General features: G+C 37.9%; 1 protein-coding gene across 1 annotated transcript in view; it reads right to left on the bottom strand.

The window, feature by feature from the left end:
* Positions 1 to 19,174, bottom strand: part of UTRN (utrophin) — a 467,571-nt gene that overhangs the window by 206,145 nt on the left and 242,252 nt on the right. Inside the window, exon 51 of the mRNA XM_081829379.1 lies at positions 5,345 to 5,534. Coding sequence (XP_081685505.1) covers positions 5,345 to 5,534 — 190 coding nt within the window. The remainder of the gene's footprint in view (positions 1 to 5,344; positions 5,535 to 19,174) is intronic.

The following is a 19,174-nucleotide window of genomic DNA, read 5'->3' as shown; positions in this document are numbered from 1 at the left end:
CTAGTTTATATTAAGAGATGGAGTGGTATTCATTCACTCGCTCTAAAGAGAGATGCGTTCGCTACCCCACTAAATGCAGCTCTCTTGCTGTGCTCTGTGGGATGAGTGAACAGACATTGTTATAAATCTTGAGAAGAGCAGAAGGGTATCTGACTTTAATGAGATCAGCCCCTACATTAAGTGCTAATAAATCACCTCCAGACGGGTCTCAGAACAAGATCATCTAAAACAAAATGGAACAAGAAATACCTGCAGGGGTTATGTGGCTTTACCTAGGATATCCTAAAAGCAGGGTCGTCCGTGGGCTCTCAGATGCCTGCCTAGGAGAAAAGCCATGAGAAATCACATTTCTAATGTTAGGTTAGGACTTCTCTAATTAAACAGTGAACTTAATAAAATACAAAAAAAAAAGTCTGTAACTGACTACTAACATTCCAAATTACCACATTTCCCCTTAAGACAGCATCTTCGTGATCTCATCTTATTTGCCATAATGCTGTTTTAATTTTATAAGAAACATAAAACATGATTATATGATATAAAAACCCAGGACAGAATTTGGGGTTTTTTTAGGTATGTCCGTATGTGAGATGTGTTTTCTACTGTGGCTTGGATACTATTACAAGTATCAATTGGAGTAAAGTACTCTTAGGAAATGAGCAAAATAACCCAGAATGATTAAATGACTGGGTCAAAGGGCACAGCCAGAAATAGAAGCGAGACGTTTCTCATTATCAGTGTCCTGCTCAAACTAATAACCCAGGTAAGGCTGCTATTCTCTACTGTTGTCATGATTCTTTAAAAGAAATGCAGTCCTGGGCCGCCTGGGTGGCTCAGATGGTTAAGCATCTGCCTTCGGCTCAGGTCACGATCCCAGGGTCCTGGGGTCGAGTGCGGGGCTCCCTGCTCCGCGGGAAGCCTGCTTCTCCCTCTCCCACTCCCCCTGCTTGTGTTCCCTCTCTCGCTGTGTCTCTCTCTGTCAAATAAATAAATAAAATTTAAAAAAAAAAAAAAAGAAAAGAAAAGAAATGCAGTCCTGAAAGTATTTGTTTCTCTTGTACTTTGTATGCCTTCCCAGTCCCTCATGTTAATATGATTGAAAGTCCTATACTGGGTCTCATACAGTTGTGTTTATCAAGCAGTGTTTGTGTATATTTTGCTGCTTCTCCTTGTATATTTTTTTCCCCTGCAGGTCTATACTGAGACCCTATACTGCCTCCCTCTGGATAGGCTAACAACGTCAAAACATCTATGCAAAGCCAAAACCGGAAGAGGCAGTCAATGATGTAATTAAAAATATTAAGTTCATAGGCAAAAATACAGAAAAAAACAGATTTGTGCTTATTTAGGTGTAGGGGTTTGGGGAGCTGGTAAAGGGGGACTGATAGCAAAGCCATATGTGGGTTCTTTGGGGGGGAGGATGAAAATGTTCTCTTTGATTGTGGTGATTGTTGCACAACTCTGTGAATATACACACACACTAAAAACAACTAAATTGTATACCTTAAGTGGATGGCTTGTGTGGAATGTGAATTATATGTCAATAAAGCTGCTATCAAAAAAATATATGAAGTTGTAATTCCTGTCCCTGAACCAGCAGGTGAAGCTCACACAACAGAGGTATTACCCGCCAAACACCATGCTGGCTCTGGACGTGGGTATCGGGCGAGATCAGCAACAATCTAAACAATCAAAACCTGCACCTATGGAATGAGAGGAGGAAAATTAGGCTGAAACAGAACACAGGAGATAAAAATATAACAATCCCCAAACACATCTTGTGCGAGAGCAAGAACAGCCACCTATTGTAAAACCACCCCAGAAAGGCAGCAGGGCAGCAGGCTTTTGTCCAGGAAAGAATCAGATCATCTCAATTAATTGGTTCCTGCTAAACTGTAAAGCTTATATTTTGAAATATAATTAAAATGATAGTAATATCCTAGAATGTAGACAAGAAAATTCAGAATCAATGCATGCGAACCAATAAACTTAGAGGGAAGCCAATACTAGGCTTTTCTTCAAAGAAAAAAAAAAGTTTCTGCAGTTGAGTCAAATTCCCTTACATAAACGCAGATCCACAGTGACAAAGGCATAGCAAGGCATCTCCTCCTGGATGTTATCCAAATGCCTTATTTCAACATAGTCAAAATGAAATTGATCATTCCTTCACACTCCACACTAACTGGCACCATCTCCCTGAGTTGTTCTTTCCCTGTATTCCCAATCTCGGCCTCTAATCCAGCCTGGCAATCTTCTTAGTCTCTCCCCGTCCCTTGTCTACACATACTATCAAGTCAGTAGGTCTATTCGCCCTGGGACGGCCTCATTTCTGGTCATTATCCCCTCTGCAGATGGCTGCAAGACTATCTTAGCAGACTGCACGCCCTACTGGCAGTTTTGCTCAGTTCAAATCCACTCCTCACAATGCTACTGGCTAGGTTCCTAATAAAATACAAACCCCACTGCATCGCTCTCTTGCTCACTATTCTTTAACGACTTCTCCCTGTTGCCACCAGGTTAAAATATAAAATACTTAATTAGCAAGTCAAATCAGACCCTCGGTGATCTAGACCGCTCAGAAATTCAGGAGCTTCTCTCTCCAAAGGATTGGGTTTTCTTTTGCCAACTCTGCTGAGGAGGAAAGCCTAACTGCCTTGCAGCCAAGAAGTAAAACATAAATACCTAAATCCAAATGATCATCCATCCTTAACAGAAATGGCATGTATCACAGCATACTCCCAGAAATTAATCTTCATCTTCCATGGTGCTTCCAAACTATCCTTTATCAGAAACTTACTCAAATTCACCTTAAACTGAAAACAGAACAGACGTGTTCATCTTCATGAAATACTTCTATGGCTCTGCATCCAGTTGTCGTAAGACATGAAGCAAGTACCCCAGTGAATGTGCAAGGAGCACACACAGACTGAGGTCCTTATTCCATCTTTTTCAGAGCACCCATAAACTGCCCACCCCCACCCGCACCCCCCTACAATCACATCACCAGAAAATTTATTTTATAATTTCAGACACTCTTGTTTGTACATTCATTTTCTTCAACAAACATGTTTCCATTCTCAAACATTCCATTCATTTTAACTACCTGTTCATTCACACAAATGGAGGCGTCATTAATACAAAAAGTCATGGGATAATTTAAATTCTCTGTCTCGGAAATACTCAGCAAAAGGTACTAAGTCTCTTAAATGCATCTACCTATAAGGTGCCAAAAATAAAGCCATAGGATTTTTTTTAAATAAAATGGAGAGAATGTTTTAAAATTAAGATCATTTTTAAAAGGAGCAAGGCAGTGAAAAATCATGCAAATTACCGTAACAGGAAATATCCTAAACAAAAGCAAATACATGTGTTTATCTTTAGACAAACAGACTGAAATAGGCTCTTAATAAATGCCCTCTTTCATACTTCTTATGAGCCACAACATTAAATTTCAGCAACTATTTTTGAGAGGCATTTACTATACATGTCATAATGTGCTTTATTATTTTAGTTAGTAACCTTTCTTTCTTTGTGCTGGTTGCCATAAGACAAGCAATCTTGTGCTTAGTTATTTTTATTTAGAAGGAATTTAAACATCTTCATTTACATTTATTTCTACAGTTTGGGTATTCACTAACTATCGAGAAGAATTTTGGCTACGGTAAGAATATATCCCAAGATAAAATGTGCCAGAAGACATTATTAAATGCAGACAGGTCTGCATTTTGCTGACGCTCATCATCAAGGTTCATTTCAAGCCTCCTTTGCTCATTGTCTAAAAACTGTTGCCTCCTCAAATGCACAGGCTGGGTATCTTCTTTTTATACCATTAGGTAAAGTAAGCATCTGTGAGCATTTATAAATCAGGCTTCCAGTTGTTCAAATCATAAAAAACAATACATTCTAGCATCGGCCCACATTTACAGCCCTCTCTAACCCCCCGAAAATGAGACGATAGCTAAATATTTCTTCAAATAACATGGACAGTGGCCTCCTGAGATTCTAGATGGTGAGACAAAAGAACATATTTAACCTCAATACCTGCTGGGTCACCTTCATTACCAAGTCACAAATATATTATGCAATGAACAAGAAATAAGAAGTAATGTAAGAAAACACAGATTTTCGTTAATCTCGAGGACTCCACCATAAAACACCCTAACAGTCGGTATGCATAGGAACAAGTTAAAATAAGTCTATTCCCAAAAGGACCTTTAAAAAAAATGTTGATACTTTTTAGTGAAAACAATTTCAAACTTAGAGATACTTCGTAAGAATAGGAATAGTTCTAAGAAAGCTACTGTACCCTCTCTCCAGATCCACATAATTGTGAACATTCTGAGTTTCAAGGGAAAAGAATTCTAAGAAAGGACTCAAAAAGGTCATCACAGTGAATTTCATAACGGTGAAGTTAGGGTGTACGGTTAGCAGTCAGTGTTTACCCAGAATTTGCACACACAGCACCGCGTAGGTGACAGTACGGGGTAACGTACTCTCTGCCCTTGAGCAGTCATGTGATCGGCCGGGACGGGAGAAGACATGCCTCAGATGACATTGGGTCACGAGTTCACAGGCATATCAGAAATAATAACAGTCAAAATGTTGTGCGAATGACATGGCAGAGAGAAGTAAGCAGATGTGAAACTGTGGTGGACAAGGGAACTGCACCATTAAAATCAGTTTAAAGGAGAAAGTCTGCGATTGGCAACACTAGGTCATTCTACACAAAGATGGTAACTTCAAGGGCACTGAAGCAGTTGTACTTGGGGGCAGAGAAAGGGTACAGTCATGCTACGTGAGATTCCTCACACATTTTAGTAAAGGAAAGATTTTGTGTTAGCACATTTCGTGGAGGAGAAGAATTTGAACCTCAGACTGCATCTACAGTCATAGCTATCAAGCTAAAGACATAAAAGTAATACCTCCAAGCCTAATGCTCTTAGTTGTAAATTAAGCCACAGAGCCTTTGCAGCTTTTATATTAAGTATGTTAAAATAAATGGAGAAAGGAGCAACTTCATATTAAAAAGAAATGCCCTTATAACTTAGGATTCAATAAGGCTAACTGTATAGGGCTTAAAATGACAAAAACAGAACAGCTATGAGCCTGTAAGTCTAAATAAACAAGTATTACTTCCATAAAACAAGGTGTTTTTCCTCTCTTATTAAGTAAAATATTTTAGAGATCGTATTTCCCGAAACCAATGATTCACAGGGGAGAGCATAGATCTCATAACCGAATGAGGTAACAATCTCACCCTTTAATGGTAATAAATTTGCATGTCGCTGGATCAAAAGAGCACAGCGGAAATAAAATTGCTGGGTGCAGGACCCCGCGCACTTGCCTGCAGCTGCCGGGTGAGCTCCCTGGCCAGCACCGTGTCCTGAAGCGCATTCTCCCGCTGAGAGGCGTCCGCAAGCACGTTAACTGTGGTTTCAGCTTCTTGTATCCACTTTAGGAAGTTCTCCAGATCCCGGTGAGAGGCCTGCACGGTCCTCAACTCTGCTTCCAGGGCACTCTGTCTGTCAGCAATGCTGCAAGGAACAACATGATAGGCACGTCTCTATGACTTACGGTGGGACAGCCCACATCACGCACGCCCTAACAAACAAATTGACAGCCTCCCAGGAACTTTTATTTATTTAAGGACCTAATGTAACTGGGAAATTTATTTATACATGTGTCTTGAATAATCCTTCATGGGAGGAGTAATGTGAATAGCGAGAAGAGGGAGAGGGGGAGAGACATCTAAATAGTAACAAAATTACATTCATATCATAAAATAATTATGACTCCATTTTGCAACTCCTAATTGTATATTAAGTTATCCCCCAATGTTTTATTGCAATACCTTAGTATAATTGAAGGTATTGAATTACCTTCTGCCATTTTACCTTCTGAGGAAATACCAGTAAATATTCAGTAGGAGGAGGAAATACCAGTAAATATTCATGCAATGAGTGACTAAATGAATTCTAAGAAGCAGTAAAATCAGAAGAAATACTTAAGATAAAATGAAAATAATTTAAAGGGCTTAATTTACCTATTTTAAAACAACTCAGATCAATACAAATTGGTTCTTTAAGCTGATTTAATAATATTAAATTTGAAAATTTTGACTGGTAAGTCAAGCTTTTAGAAACCCTTCATTAAATCTACATCAAAATTAATACACAGAAATATGGAGTTGCAGGATTTAAGAGATAGATATATCTGTAAATTCAATCTTTAAAACTTTATATACCTCAAAGCTTCATAAGAAGAAAACAAGTAATTTTAGGTGCACCTGGGTGGCTCAGTCAGTTAAGCGTATGACTTGGTTTCAGCTCAGGTCATGATCTCAGTGTCGTGAGATCAAGCCTTGCACAGGGCTCCGCGCTGGGCATGGAGCCAGTTAAAATTCTCTCTCTCTCCCTCTACCCCTCCCTGTGCCACTCTCTCTCTCTCTCTCTCAAAAAAAAAAAAAAAATTAAAAATGGATACTAACAATTACACCCTAGGTGTTTAAACCCAAGGGAACTGAAAACATATATTTACACAAAAACTTGTGTACAAGTTTTCAGATAGCATCATTATTTATTATAGCCAAATAATACAATCAACCCAAAGTCCATCGATAAAGAAATGGATAGATAAAATGTAGTATACCCATACTTGAATTATTCAACCATAAAAAGGAATAAAGTACTACTTGTTGTAACATGTATGAACCTTGAAAACATGCTGAGTGAGCGAAGCCGGACACAAAAGACCACATATTGTGTGATTCCATTCATATTTATATGAAATGTCCAAAAGAGGTAAGTCTACACAGAGAGAAAAGAGATTAGTTGTTGCCTAGGACTGGAGTGGAAGGCAATGGGGACTGACTGCTAATTGGGTATTCGGTTTCTTCTTGGGATGATACAATGTTCTGAAATTTAGAGTATTATGATGGTTGCACAGCATGGTGAATATACTAAACTCTGAGCTGTACACTTTAATAGGGTTAATTTCATGCTATCTGAACTACATCACAATAAAAAGTCAGCATGTGTAATATCTCATTTATATATATTTTCTATTTCATCCACTCATCTATCCGTACATCATGCATCCATCTACCTGTCCTATATACAGGACTGTGTATACACAGATAAAAGGATAAATGTCAGGAATGTTAATATTAAAAGTTATTTCTAGGTGCTGGGATTTAAGGTGGTTTACTTTCCTGTTTGTACTTTTTCTGTATTCTTTGCATTTATAATGAACACGTATTTTCTTCACACAACAATAAACAAATTCTTTAAATAAATAGGTAAAAGATTTAAACAGAGATCATAGAAGATATATGGGTGGCAAATAAGCACACGAAAAGATACTCACATCATTAATCATCAGAGAAATGTAAATTCAAACCACAGTGAGATATCACTACATTAGAATAGCTTTAAGAAAATGACTATACCAAGTGCTTGGTGAGAATGCAGAGTAACTGCAACTCTCATACATTCCAAGTGGGAGTGTAAAATGGTACCGCCATTAAAAAACAGTTTGGCAGATTTTTTTAATAAAGTTTACCATGTACTCAAGAACAATCCAGCAATCCTACTCCTAAGTATTTACTCAAAAGAAATGAAAACATACACTCACACAAAACCCATATGCAAAACTTTATTCATAATGGCCCCAAACAGGTAATAACCCAAATGTCATCAAGCGGTAAACAGATAAACTGTGGTATATGCATACAATGGGATACTACTCAATAAACAACTGACGGATGCAACAACAGGGATGGAATCTCAAATGCATTCTGCTAAGAGAAAAAAGTCAGACACAAAAGCTGTTTCTATTCTTCAGCCATTCTAGAAAGTCATCAACCTCATCTGAGCATTCATCTACTAAAAAAAACTCCAATAGGGGCGCCTGGGTGGCTCAGTTGGTTGAGCGACTGCCTTCAGCTCAGGTCATGATCCCAGGGTCCTGGGATCGAGTCCCGCATTGGGCTCCCTGCTCTGTGGGGAGCCTGCTTCTCCCTCTCCCACTCCCCCTGCTTGTGTTCCCTCTCTTGCTGTGTCTCTCTCTGTCAAATAAATAAATAAAATCTTTAAAAAAAAAAAAAAAAAACTCCAATAGTGTTTGGCTAGCTACAGAATAAACCCAAATTGCTTTTCCTGAAACTCAATGTCCTCCACAATCTATCATTAATTCACTTTTCTAGCTTATCCCCCAGTTCTCTCCAATACTCTGTTCAGGTCAACATGGTATGCTCCTTTTTCTCTAGGATATTCTTAAGGCTGTGCCCATCCCAAAACTTCATACACACATAAAAATATCCTTCTGACCACCTCCACTTACCAAAATCCTACCGATCCTTAGGGTTAAGGTCTACGTTTTTTAGAACATCCCAGAGCAATTAGATTTCCTTGCTCTGAGTTCATAAAAGGTCATTACTCCTCTCTATACAGAAATTAATCACATGTATCCTGGAAAAGCCCTTGGATTGTGATCTTGTTTCACGCTTAAATTTTACTTTGACGGTATTACATGGGTTTGTTTTCTGTTCTTGTGTTCTGTAGACTCACTATGGGCAGAAGCAGTCTTATATATCTCCATATTTCTCAGAGTCCTTATTACAGTTTTATAATAAGTATTTATAGAATAATGACAATCTATTTATAATGTCTTTAAACTTACTTCCCAAACACCAGTTTTCAAGAAGCTACTGAGAGATGGCCTCCACAAAAACCAGTTTGTAAATCAAGGAAAAAAAAAAAGACAGGAGAAGTATAAAAACAAGAGATCCAAGAGAGGGAGAAGCAAACAGGCCCTCGTGCTAATGGTGAAAGAGATGTCAGAAGAGACAGTGATGAATTGGGCCAGGTGAGGGCTGTCATCACCATTCCAACTGCTATGTTTTCTTATTTTAACTTGACAAAACTAATGAAGGATACACTCTGACAAAATAAGGAAATAACCCAAAAGAGAAAAGAAAAATACACACAAAAACAAACAAACAAAAAACACATAAAATCCAGGAAATAGGGATTCCAAACTAGGAGGAAAGTACAGAATATCCCTAGGATTATGGCTGTGCAGCAGGCCTAGAAAGTATGTCTACAGAAGAAATGTCTCTAAGAAAAAAATATTAGAAGTGATAGACCGCTTATTGTGATTGCTTTGTGGGAAATTATACTGTCAGACCTTTGGAAAATGTGGGACGAATTAGTAACAGGTGCAACGAAACCGAAGCACATAAAAGCACGGCAATTACGAATTCCAGGTGAAAAAAAACAGAGAGGAAGCAAAATTATAATAAACTTCAGTGCTTGGCTGTTAATGATGCTTAAACATACATAACAATGTCAACACTGAATATCTGTTTATCTAAAAATTCAGCAATGAGATGGTATAGCCACTGTGGGAAAACAATCTAGTGATTCCTCAAAAAATTAAAAATAGAATTAACATATGATCTAGCAATTCCACTTTTGGGCATACAGCCAAAAAATTGAAAATGGGGTCTTGAAAAGATATTTGTGCACCCCTATTCACAGCAGCATTATTCACAATAGGTAAAATGTGGAAGCAACCAAGTGTTCATCGATAAGCAAAATGTAATATATACCTACAATGGAATATTATTCAGCCTTAAAAAGGAAAGAAATTCTGACATCTGCTACAAAAAGGATGAACCTTGAGCACATTCTACTAAGCGAAATAAGCTAGTTACAAAGACACAAATACTGTATGATTCCACTTATATGAGGTACTTAGAGTAGTCAAATTCACAGACAGAGAGTAGAATGGTGGTCGCCAGGGGTGGGGGAAAGAAAGAATAGGGAGTTATTGTCTAATGAGTACAGAGTTTTCATTTTGCAAGGTGAAAAGAGCTATGGGGACGGATGGTGATGATGGTTGCACAACAGCATGAATATTGACTACCAGTGAATTGTATACCTAAAATTGGTTAAGACTGTAAATTTTATGTGTATTTTACCATAACAAAAAAAAAGTGAAAAAAAATTCAATGATGAGGAAGGTAAGAGAATGGTAGCATGAGAAGGCTATATCCTGTACGTTTACCAGAACAGTATATCAACAGACAGTGTCTAATACTGATGTTTTGGAAGATAATAGTACACTCATTTTATGTAGAATATAGAAATGTATAAATGACATAAGGAGAAGCCAAAAGAAGAAAAAGGACTTGCCCCTAAGGAGTGAGTAGTGAGAGAACCGCTATATTTTGTAATAAACCTTTAAGTACTTCTAATTTTTTAAATCATATGTATATATTTCTTTACTTTCTAAAATTTAGAAGCTACCCACTGGAATCTGGGTGGTTAGTGTGGTGGCTGGCGTTTTATCTTCCACCTAACCCCACCCATGTTTTCAATTTTTAAAATATCAACAGAAAAAAAGTATTAAGAAAAACCAAAAAAAAAAAAAAGGTTGTGCCAAAAAGGTACCTAAACGCAAAAAATTAAATGAGTACACACATGCAATTAATCAACTGTGAATAGGCAGCTCAACACTCACATGAAATTAATGACTATATAATTTGATAAAGTCAAACACTTTAATTCTACAGAATCAGTATCATTTATTTTTAAGACTAGTCATATGTATAAAATAGGTTATGTGGCAAACAGCTAATGTAAAAGCCGATCATTATAGATTACCTCCATTAAACCTTAAGAATGCCCAGACTAGAAGCAAAAGGATGCAATGTCTGAGAGTCCTATGGGGTTATTTACCTATAAAAATGAAGCAATTATGGACTCTCAGTCCAGAGCTTTACTTTTTTTTAATTTTTATTTTTTAATTTAAATTCAATTAATTAACATATAATGAATTATCAGTTTCAGAGGTAGAGGTCAGTGACTCATCAGTCACCCAGTGCTCATTACATCACATGCCCTCCTTAATGTCCATCACCCAGTTACCCCATAGCCCCACCTCCCTTCCCTCCAGCAACCCTCAGTTTGTTTCCTACAATTAAGAATCTCCTGTGGTTTGTCTCCCTCTCTGATTTCGTCTTGTTTTATTTTTTCCTACCTTTTACTTCTTTTACCTTAAATATCCTTCCTCCCCCTCCCCATTCCCACTAACCTTCCCCGTCTGACCTAATTAATTTCTACCTTCCCTCCAGAACTTGGTGCAGACACCTTCTAGGGCACCTCACTCTACCCATGGCATGATGTCCCTTACCCTATTACTGTGCCATCCTGCTGTCACAAATCACCACAAACTCAGTGGCTTAGAGCAACCTAAATTTATCATCTCACAGTTCTGTCAGTTAGTTTCTGAAACAGGGCTCACTGGACTGAAATCAAGTTGTCAGCAGGGCTGTGTTCCTTTGTGGAGGCTCTAGAGAGAGTTCTTTCTCCTTGTCATTTCCAGCTTCTGGCTGGAGGTCACCCATATTCCTTGGCTCCTGACTCCTTTCGTCTTCACTTTGAAAGATGCATGGAATAACCAGGCCCACTCAGATGATCCACGATAGTCCCACCTTTGGAAGATATTCTGCCACCGCATCAAATCTCCAATCATGAGTGAAAGTGACTATTTTTTTTTTGTTATCTGCTTGAAGTTTCTGAATCATCAGTGCACTTGGTACCCCCAGGGCCTACACACAGTAGCAACTCAAGTATGTATTGAATAAATGATTACAAAAATAGGAAGAACATCTTCCTTCCTGCAATATTTTAAGGACAAAATGAGGTATACACCCATAAATGTATCAAGATACGGTAAACACTCAATAAATAATATTTTCCCTAATCTTGTACATAAATGGAGTGAAATATTGGGAAATTAATTTTGCCTACAGCGTGCAAATGTGTAGTTTAATAATAAAAGTCCTGGAGAATTTTTTCGAGTGCACATATATCTGCATGTCAGATTTTTTGATCACCAATGTAATCAATTATTAAAAATAATGAACATACTAGAAGCTCTATTTACAGCAGTCCAAATTGTCTTCATATTATTACAATAAATACATATTTTATTTTTTTATTTTTTTTAAGATTTTATTTATTTATTGACAGAGAGAAAGATAGCGAGAGAGAGAACACAAGCAGGGGGAGTAGGAGAGGGAGAAGCAGGCTTCCCGCCAAGCAGGGAGCCCGATGAGGGGCTCGATCCCAGGACCCTGGGATCATGACCTGAGCCGAAGGCAGATGCTTAACGACTGAGCCACCCAGGCACCCCAATAAATATACATTTTAAAACCTTATAATCATAGTGTATATTACTTTATAGTCTGATTTTTTACTATAACTTCATATGCAATTTCAAATAGAATATAGCTCAAAGGTAACATACCACCCATGTTAGTCTTCTTAAAACTAGATCCAATGTGGGGCACCTGGGTGGCTCAGATGGTTAAGCATCTGCCTTCGGCTCAGGTCATGATCCCAGGGTCCTGGGATCAAGCACCACATGGGGCTCCTGGCTCAGCGGGGAGCCTACTTCTCCCTCTCCCTCTGCCTGTCCCCCTGCTCATGCTCTCTCTCTCTCTATGTATCTCTGTGTTTCAAATGAATAAATAAAATCTTAAAAAAAAAAAAAAAACTAGATCCAATGCTAGAGTATGGTATACTGGGCACTACAAGAATTTTTATCCATTTTCAAGGAATTTCACATGATTTATCATACTACCATGAGGTCAAAAATAATTGCTAAAATGAGAGGTTCAGGAATCTGTATGCACATTTTATCGCACAGGCTAATAAATTAACTTTAATACCATTTGCACATTGCTCTCAGAAGAAAACGACCTCATTCTACCACCTCTGCCATTTACTGGTTATATGGCTTGGGATAAATCACTTCAAATCTCCAATTATTTTTTCCATCCTTAAAATAAGTTGCTTGGACTAGATGAGTAAAGGAGTTTCAGAGTCTCCAGGGATCCTTTTAAAAACTACATAATCCATCACTGAGATTATAAAACTTGCTAGAAGAGATCCTCCATTCTCACCCCATCCCTAGCTTCAAATCCAGCTTCATCAAGAATCACTGCATGTAAACGAAATGTTACTGATGGGGAGAGATGAGTGCAGTGCAGGCAGCAAGGAGGTCGGGAAGTATTCGTGTGCAAGTTCCTAAGATAACATCCAGCACTGAACTCACATTTGTCTACAATTCTCAGGGAAGAGTTTATATATCCGGCAGTTCAGGTTGCTACATCTCAAGATCAGAAGAGCCAGAGGAGGTTCTGAGAAATGTAATGGGAAAATACAGGGGAAGGAGTGCTGTTACAGGGGGGAAAAAAAAAAAAAACGGATTTCAAGTTTAGGGAATTGTGGCTACTAGACAAAGGCAGAGAAGATTTTTTTAAAAAATCTTTTTTAACCTATAAATCATAAAGAATAAGGATAGGTGGAAAGCCTAGAAGATAAACACTCTTCTAGAGTAACTTTAGCAGAAACAATTTTTACTTCAAACAGGAGTAACAGACTATAGAATTCTTTGGGACAAGAAATGGTGCACACTGAAAATATAGAAAGTTTCTCATAAAAGATTCGAGGAATCCATGGGTGACAGATTTATAATAGTTTATCTTAAAGGGAACTGGGATTTTTTAAATGTAAACTCTCAGCTTTTAAAGAGATTTCTGCTATAAAAGCAACTGATATTCTACAAAATAGCTTATAGTTATTTTGTAGCATAACAAAACATGGCCACCCACATAACTGACTTTTTTAACGCTATTTTAAAGATGTTATGTAATACTTGATATTTTAAGCTACAAGATATACTATATTGATCCAGTGTGCATGTGCTTATAATTGGTTAAAAGAGTGAATGCAACTAGATATGTCTTTTTTTTTTTTAAGATTTTATTTATTTGAGAGAGAGAGACAGAGAGAGTGCAAGAGATGGAAAGGGAGAAGCAGACTCCCCGCTGAGCAGGGAGCCGGATGCGGACTCAATCCCAAGACCCTGGGATCATGACCTGAGCTGAAGGCAGCTGTTGAACTGACTGAGCCACCCAGATGCCCCTATTTTTTTCTATTTTAATGGAAAAGAATACCTTCAGAAACCCACGGATATGTGTTGCTAAATTTTGGTATATTTAAAAAGTGACCTTTACAGTTACATGAGATTTAAATATATTTATCTCTTTTGGGAGGAAAATAGTGGCATCAGAAGTTTGAGTGGCATGTAGAAAACTTATAATGAAACAATTCTTTAAGCTTTTCAATGGATATTTTCACAAGGTAATTTTGTTCTTTCGTAAATAAAATAAAATGAGCTAAAAAAAATGTATTAAAGCACCCTTTGGGGAAATGCAGTTGATTTGATAAGAATTAGTACCTGCAAATATACCCTCCAATCTATGGTCTTTTGGTGACCCAGAGATTGGGTCATCATCATCAAGCACTTAAATATTCACTCGATGGGATACTGTTATAAACTGCTAATGCTACACCAATTGGGAAGCTCAAGAAAGGAGCCCCCACTGGCCCCACACCCACTCCATGATGCCTACCCTCCACCTTGTATATAACCCAAAGGAGCAGTTCTCCCTAGGACTGCCACCTCCACAAGCAAATATTTAAGAGCTATATCCGTGACAGAATCTACATCACCACATCCTATTTCCCTCTTAGCTAAATCACTACCAAATATCCGGTCTTCATCAGCCAACCAATATTGGACTGTAACTCCAATACTACTCTGCACCTTCCCCAATCTGCCCCAATTCACCCCCAAGCCCTTCTTCTGTTATGTCCAGAAATCTATTCTATGATCAGCAGACCACAGATCAACTCCTTCATCTTATCTTAAGTGAAATTGGGTTCCTTAGGACCATCAATTCCCCTGGAAAACTTTTAACTAAGTTTTTTTTCTTTTTCCTCACAGATCCTACATGCCTCAGGGTGAGTCGCTGGAATAAGTGTCCTCTTCCTGGCTTTTCACTGATACTTTCAGGCCACTGTTCTCCCACCTTCCAGGCAAAATCCTCCTCTTTCAAAGCACGAGACATTTGTCCATTACATTCATATACTGACCTCGAGGCCCATGGTCACTGCATAACAGTTATAATGGTTGCTCACTACTTCAAAAGTAAGTAGTGTCTGAAAGTCAACTCAAGATCTGCCTGCCAAGCCACAGGGAGGGACTGCAGAGCTCAGCAGAAGGGAGATCTTAGACACGATTATGGACTAGGAGCCATCTCTGGTTCCACTCCTTTACAAACACCTTCCTCTTCCCTGCTCCCGATCTTCCATCTGCATTCTTTCTACTTGCCTCTGAGTAGATAAGCATTGCTAAACATTTATTATTATAAACCACAAACAGGCCATCATCACTGCCCAGCAAAACTAAAGTTCCTCCAGGAAGCTCCCTGCCCCCACCCACCAGGATTCTGATGTTACCTGTGATCCTATTCAAATCTGTCTCAGCTCCACCACCAGCCTCACTGACAGCATATCCATGGATCAGAAAGAAAGCAGACTCGTTGCAGAGAATCTTTCATCTTCCCACCACATAGTGATTAATAATGTATAAGATATTCCTCATAGCACAAAACTATATTGTCTCATTTGCTTTACAATATTTCAACATAGTTAACTAGGTGTGTGTTAACGTATGTGCATGCATGTATGGAGTATACGTGTACACATACATATACACATACATACGCACTCTGGGGCTAAATGACATTTCAGACCCAAATCAGGCACTCACACCTCAAAAGTTACTACGAGCACTTTTCAACTTCCAATACATCTCAATTTACACTAAAACATTTCTTAATTGGCATTAAGAGACACAGGGGGAAAACATTCCACAGATGGAAAGAGCAGTGGTCAATGTATATCAGTTAGTTAAAAATGTTAGAGACAGGGGGCACCTGGGTGGCTCAGTTGGCATCTGCCTTCAGCCCAGGTCATGATCCCCGGGTCCTGGGATCAAGCCCCACATCAGGTTCCTTGCTCAGCGGGGAGTCTGCTTCTCCTTCTGCCCCCCACCCCAACTCATGCTCACTCTCTCTCTCTCTCAAATAAATAAAATCTTAGAAAAAAAATTAGAGACGGGCCTTTTGTTTGCAGAATCCAACATATTGGGAGCTAGTTGTGTTTCAGAATTAAGAATTTTCCATACAATAAAAAATTATTATTATGAATGTATCTGTATGACATATTACACACAAGTAGGGTCTGAGGCAGCAAACACATTAATATTTCTACAGCTAGGAACAAGGCTATTTATACTAACCAGGATAAAGACTATAATAAACAGCCTCATATCAATTCAAAGCTTTCTGTTATCAGAGCGTATTGGATTTTGGCATCGGAGATAAGGGAATGAGGCCCTGTAACTGAGAATGGCCAAATTACTTAGGCCAATTGCAATTCATACAAAACATTTCCTTTGAAAGCTGATATTAAACTTCACATATTATGCCACAATGACAGTGTTCCATGAGCAAGTATAATAACCCTTCACCGCCCCCCGGAATTTGGCTGACAATGACGCATATACAGAATACGGCTGGAAGATAAGAGAGCCCTCATATAAGGCCTCTCTGTGACCACTGCAGAGGGCACAATGGACACGTACTGAAGAGTGTTACATTATTCATAGTAGAGGCCCCCATATCTTTAATCAGATCTGGTTTCCAAACTCGACACAGATAAACAGTGAGTGGAATCACAGACAGATCCGAGAGGCGGGTCCACAGAGCAGTCACCAGCAATCACTGACATTCTGATAACAAAGGAGGAAAACAAAATTATTTTTAAAAAACGCCTGACTGCACAGTCAAAAAGGTTTGGATATCAGTCTCAGCTCTGCGCTTATGAGCTGTGTGATCTCGGGTCCTCCTTAACTTTCCTCTGCTTCAGTTTATTCACTGACACAGCGTTGATGAAAATGCTGCCTGTCTATTATGATTTGAGGATTACATAAAATAATGCATGTGAGGGTATTAGCACAGAGCCTGACAATGGCAAGACACCCAATAAAATTCATACACTAAAAATAAAGCAGAAAATCTCACAAAGCATAGCAGCCTGAATAAATTACTACCAATTCTTCAGAACTCAGAGCAGGAAGAACATTATCATAACTTAGGATAGAAAAATATCATCTTGGCTATGCTACGTGACTTTGAACATGTCATTCACCTTCTCTGAGCCTGAGAGCATTACATTAGGCCACACATTCTCAAGGGAGGTGAGAAATGGTTCTTTGGTGAGGCAGGGTTGGGGCAGGGAGTGGAAAAATCTACGCTTTTTATCTATAAAGCACAACTATAAAGTATAGAATCAGATACACAGTATAACCAGTATGAAAATTTCATGGGAGTGGGGATCTAACAAGGCTCTTTGGGGGTTGATGATGTAAAAATGTTGAGAAACACTGGCTTAAATGCACTGTAAGATTGTGTGTAGCTCTTAAAGTTCCTTAATTCTATCTTCATAACAATAATGCCAAGAATTTTTTTTAAAAATGGTTCTTATAAGTTCATATGTTTTGTTTAAGGCAAGGAAAGATTTGTATATTCTAGAAATGTCTCCAATTAAAACAGTTAAAAATTGCAAATATCACTGTGTTTAAAAGAGAAAATCCTCGCAATACATAGAAACCCCAGCTGTCACTCATGAAAAGGATCCTGTGAGCTACAGTTTTGTATTTTCCCTGCTTTATAGATAGCAATATACCTAAATCATGTCTAAATTTTAATGTTGATGTATTCCCCCAAAAAATGCAGAAAGAAAATAGTATAAGCACAATGACTTGTAACTACCATAAAATTGGAACAGTGTGCTTGTCTTAGCTCTGATCAATGAAAGATCACCTTGGAATATAATTCATTTTTAACTGCCTCTACCATCTAATCTAACTGCTGCTGTAGGCTGTCTTAAAATATTTACCAAGTAAAAGCAAAAAAAAAAAAAAAAAAAAAAAAGAATTGGAGGTGCTAAATAAAGCAGGCTTCACATTCCTAAGTGATCAGTTTTTCTGGTATCATTTACAACAAAAACAAAGTTATAATTCTTACATATGGATTTTTGGAAACACGCAGATCAAGTATACTTAAGGACTATCTTAGTATTAAAGCTGTATGTCTTAACTGAGATATAATTAACACATAATATCATACTAGTTTTAGGTGTAGAACATAATGACTAGATGTAAGTATATATTGCAAAAATTAATAACACAATAAGTTTAGTTAACATCTATCACCACACATGGCTACACATTTTTTTCTCTTGTGATGAGAACTTTTAAGATCTACTTGGTAACGTTCAAATACACAATACAATCTTGTTAACTATGGTCACCATGCTGTGCGTTACATCCCTAGGATTCATTATCCTGTAACAGGAACTTTATACTTTAAAGCCGTTTTTAATTCATCCTCTTCCCTGCCTTAGTTTGGGAATCCTTACTATATCCAAGTAAGCTGCTACAACAGAAGAAAACAGTTGTACTAAAATGCTAGAAAGAGCAGTATTATAGCTATCTTTTGCTTTAACTACTTCGAAGTGTTGTATTTGCTACCCTAGTCTTATTTCCTCCAGAATCCTAGGTATATTTAGCAACATATATATATATTCACACTCATATACTGCCTCATAATTCTTGTCTTTGAGTTTCCCAAAAATCTAAAATCTACTTTACAGACCCTAACTAAAAATGACATTCTAAAAAGGTATAAAACACCTCCATGTCAAACTGTTATTAAATGCTTGGCCAAACTTTATTACCAGTAACATGCATCATAAAGTGTTCTAGTATTATCCATTTTATTCACTACAAAATAAATGTGTTTTGATACAAATTAGCTTTCAGGCGGTTATATCTGAATATATAAAGATGTGTGTGAAACCATAATTTCATTAGACAGGCATTCCCAGTACTGTGCAAGAAGTAAACACTTTTTCCCGATGATGAATATAAATATGCTATCTTAAAGAGATGCTAACCACTGTTTATAGTTCCTCAGACCCTAGGTGTTCAAGTGACAGAAAAATCTCTCTTATAAACACATATGCTATTTTAGACTGTTCCAAATATACTGACTAGACAGAGTAATGGAAAGAAAACAAATTAGTTGAAGCCCTAAATATACATAGTATATTTCAGAAGTCTGGCCTTGGATCCATGTGTTCTCAGCTTCAACTAAGGATGACCTGGCCAAATAGCACACTATTTTAAT

This window comes from Leptonychotes weddellii, chromosome 8, assembly GCF_054177405.1.
Source record: "Leptonychotes weddellii isolate Sample4059 chromosome 8, ASM5417740v2, whole genome shotgun sequence".
Classification (NCBI taxonomy): Eukaryota; Metazoa; Chordata; class Mammalia; order Carnivora; family Phocidae; genus Leptonychotes; species Leptonychotes weddellii.
Note: the sequence above shows the minus strand (reverse complement) of the source record. Positions and strands in the feature narration are given on the sequence as shown.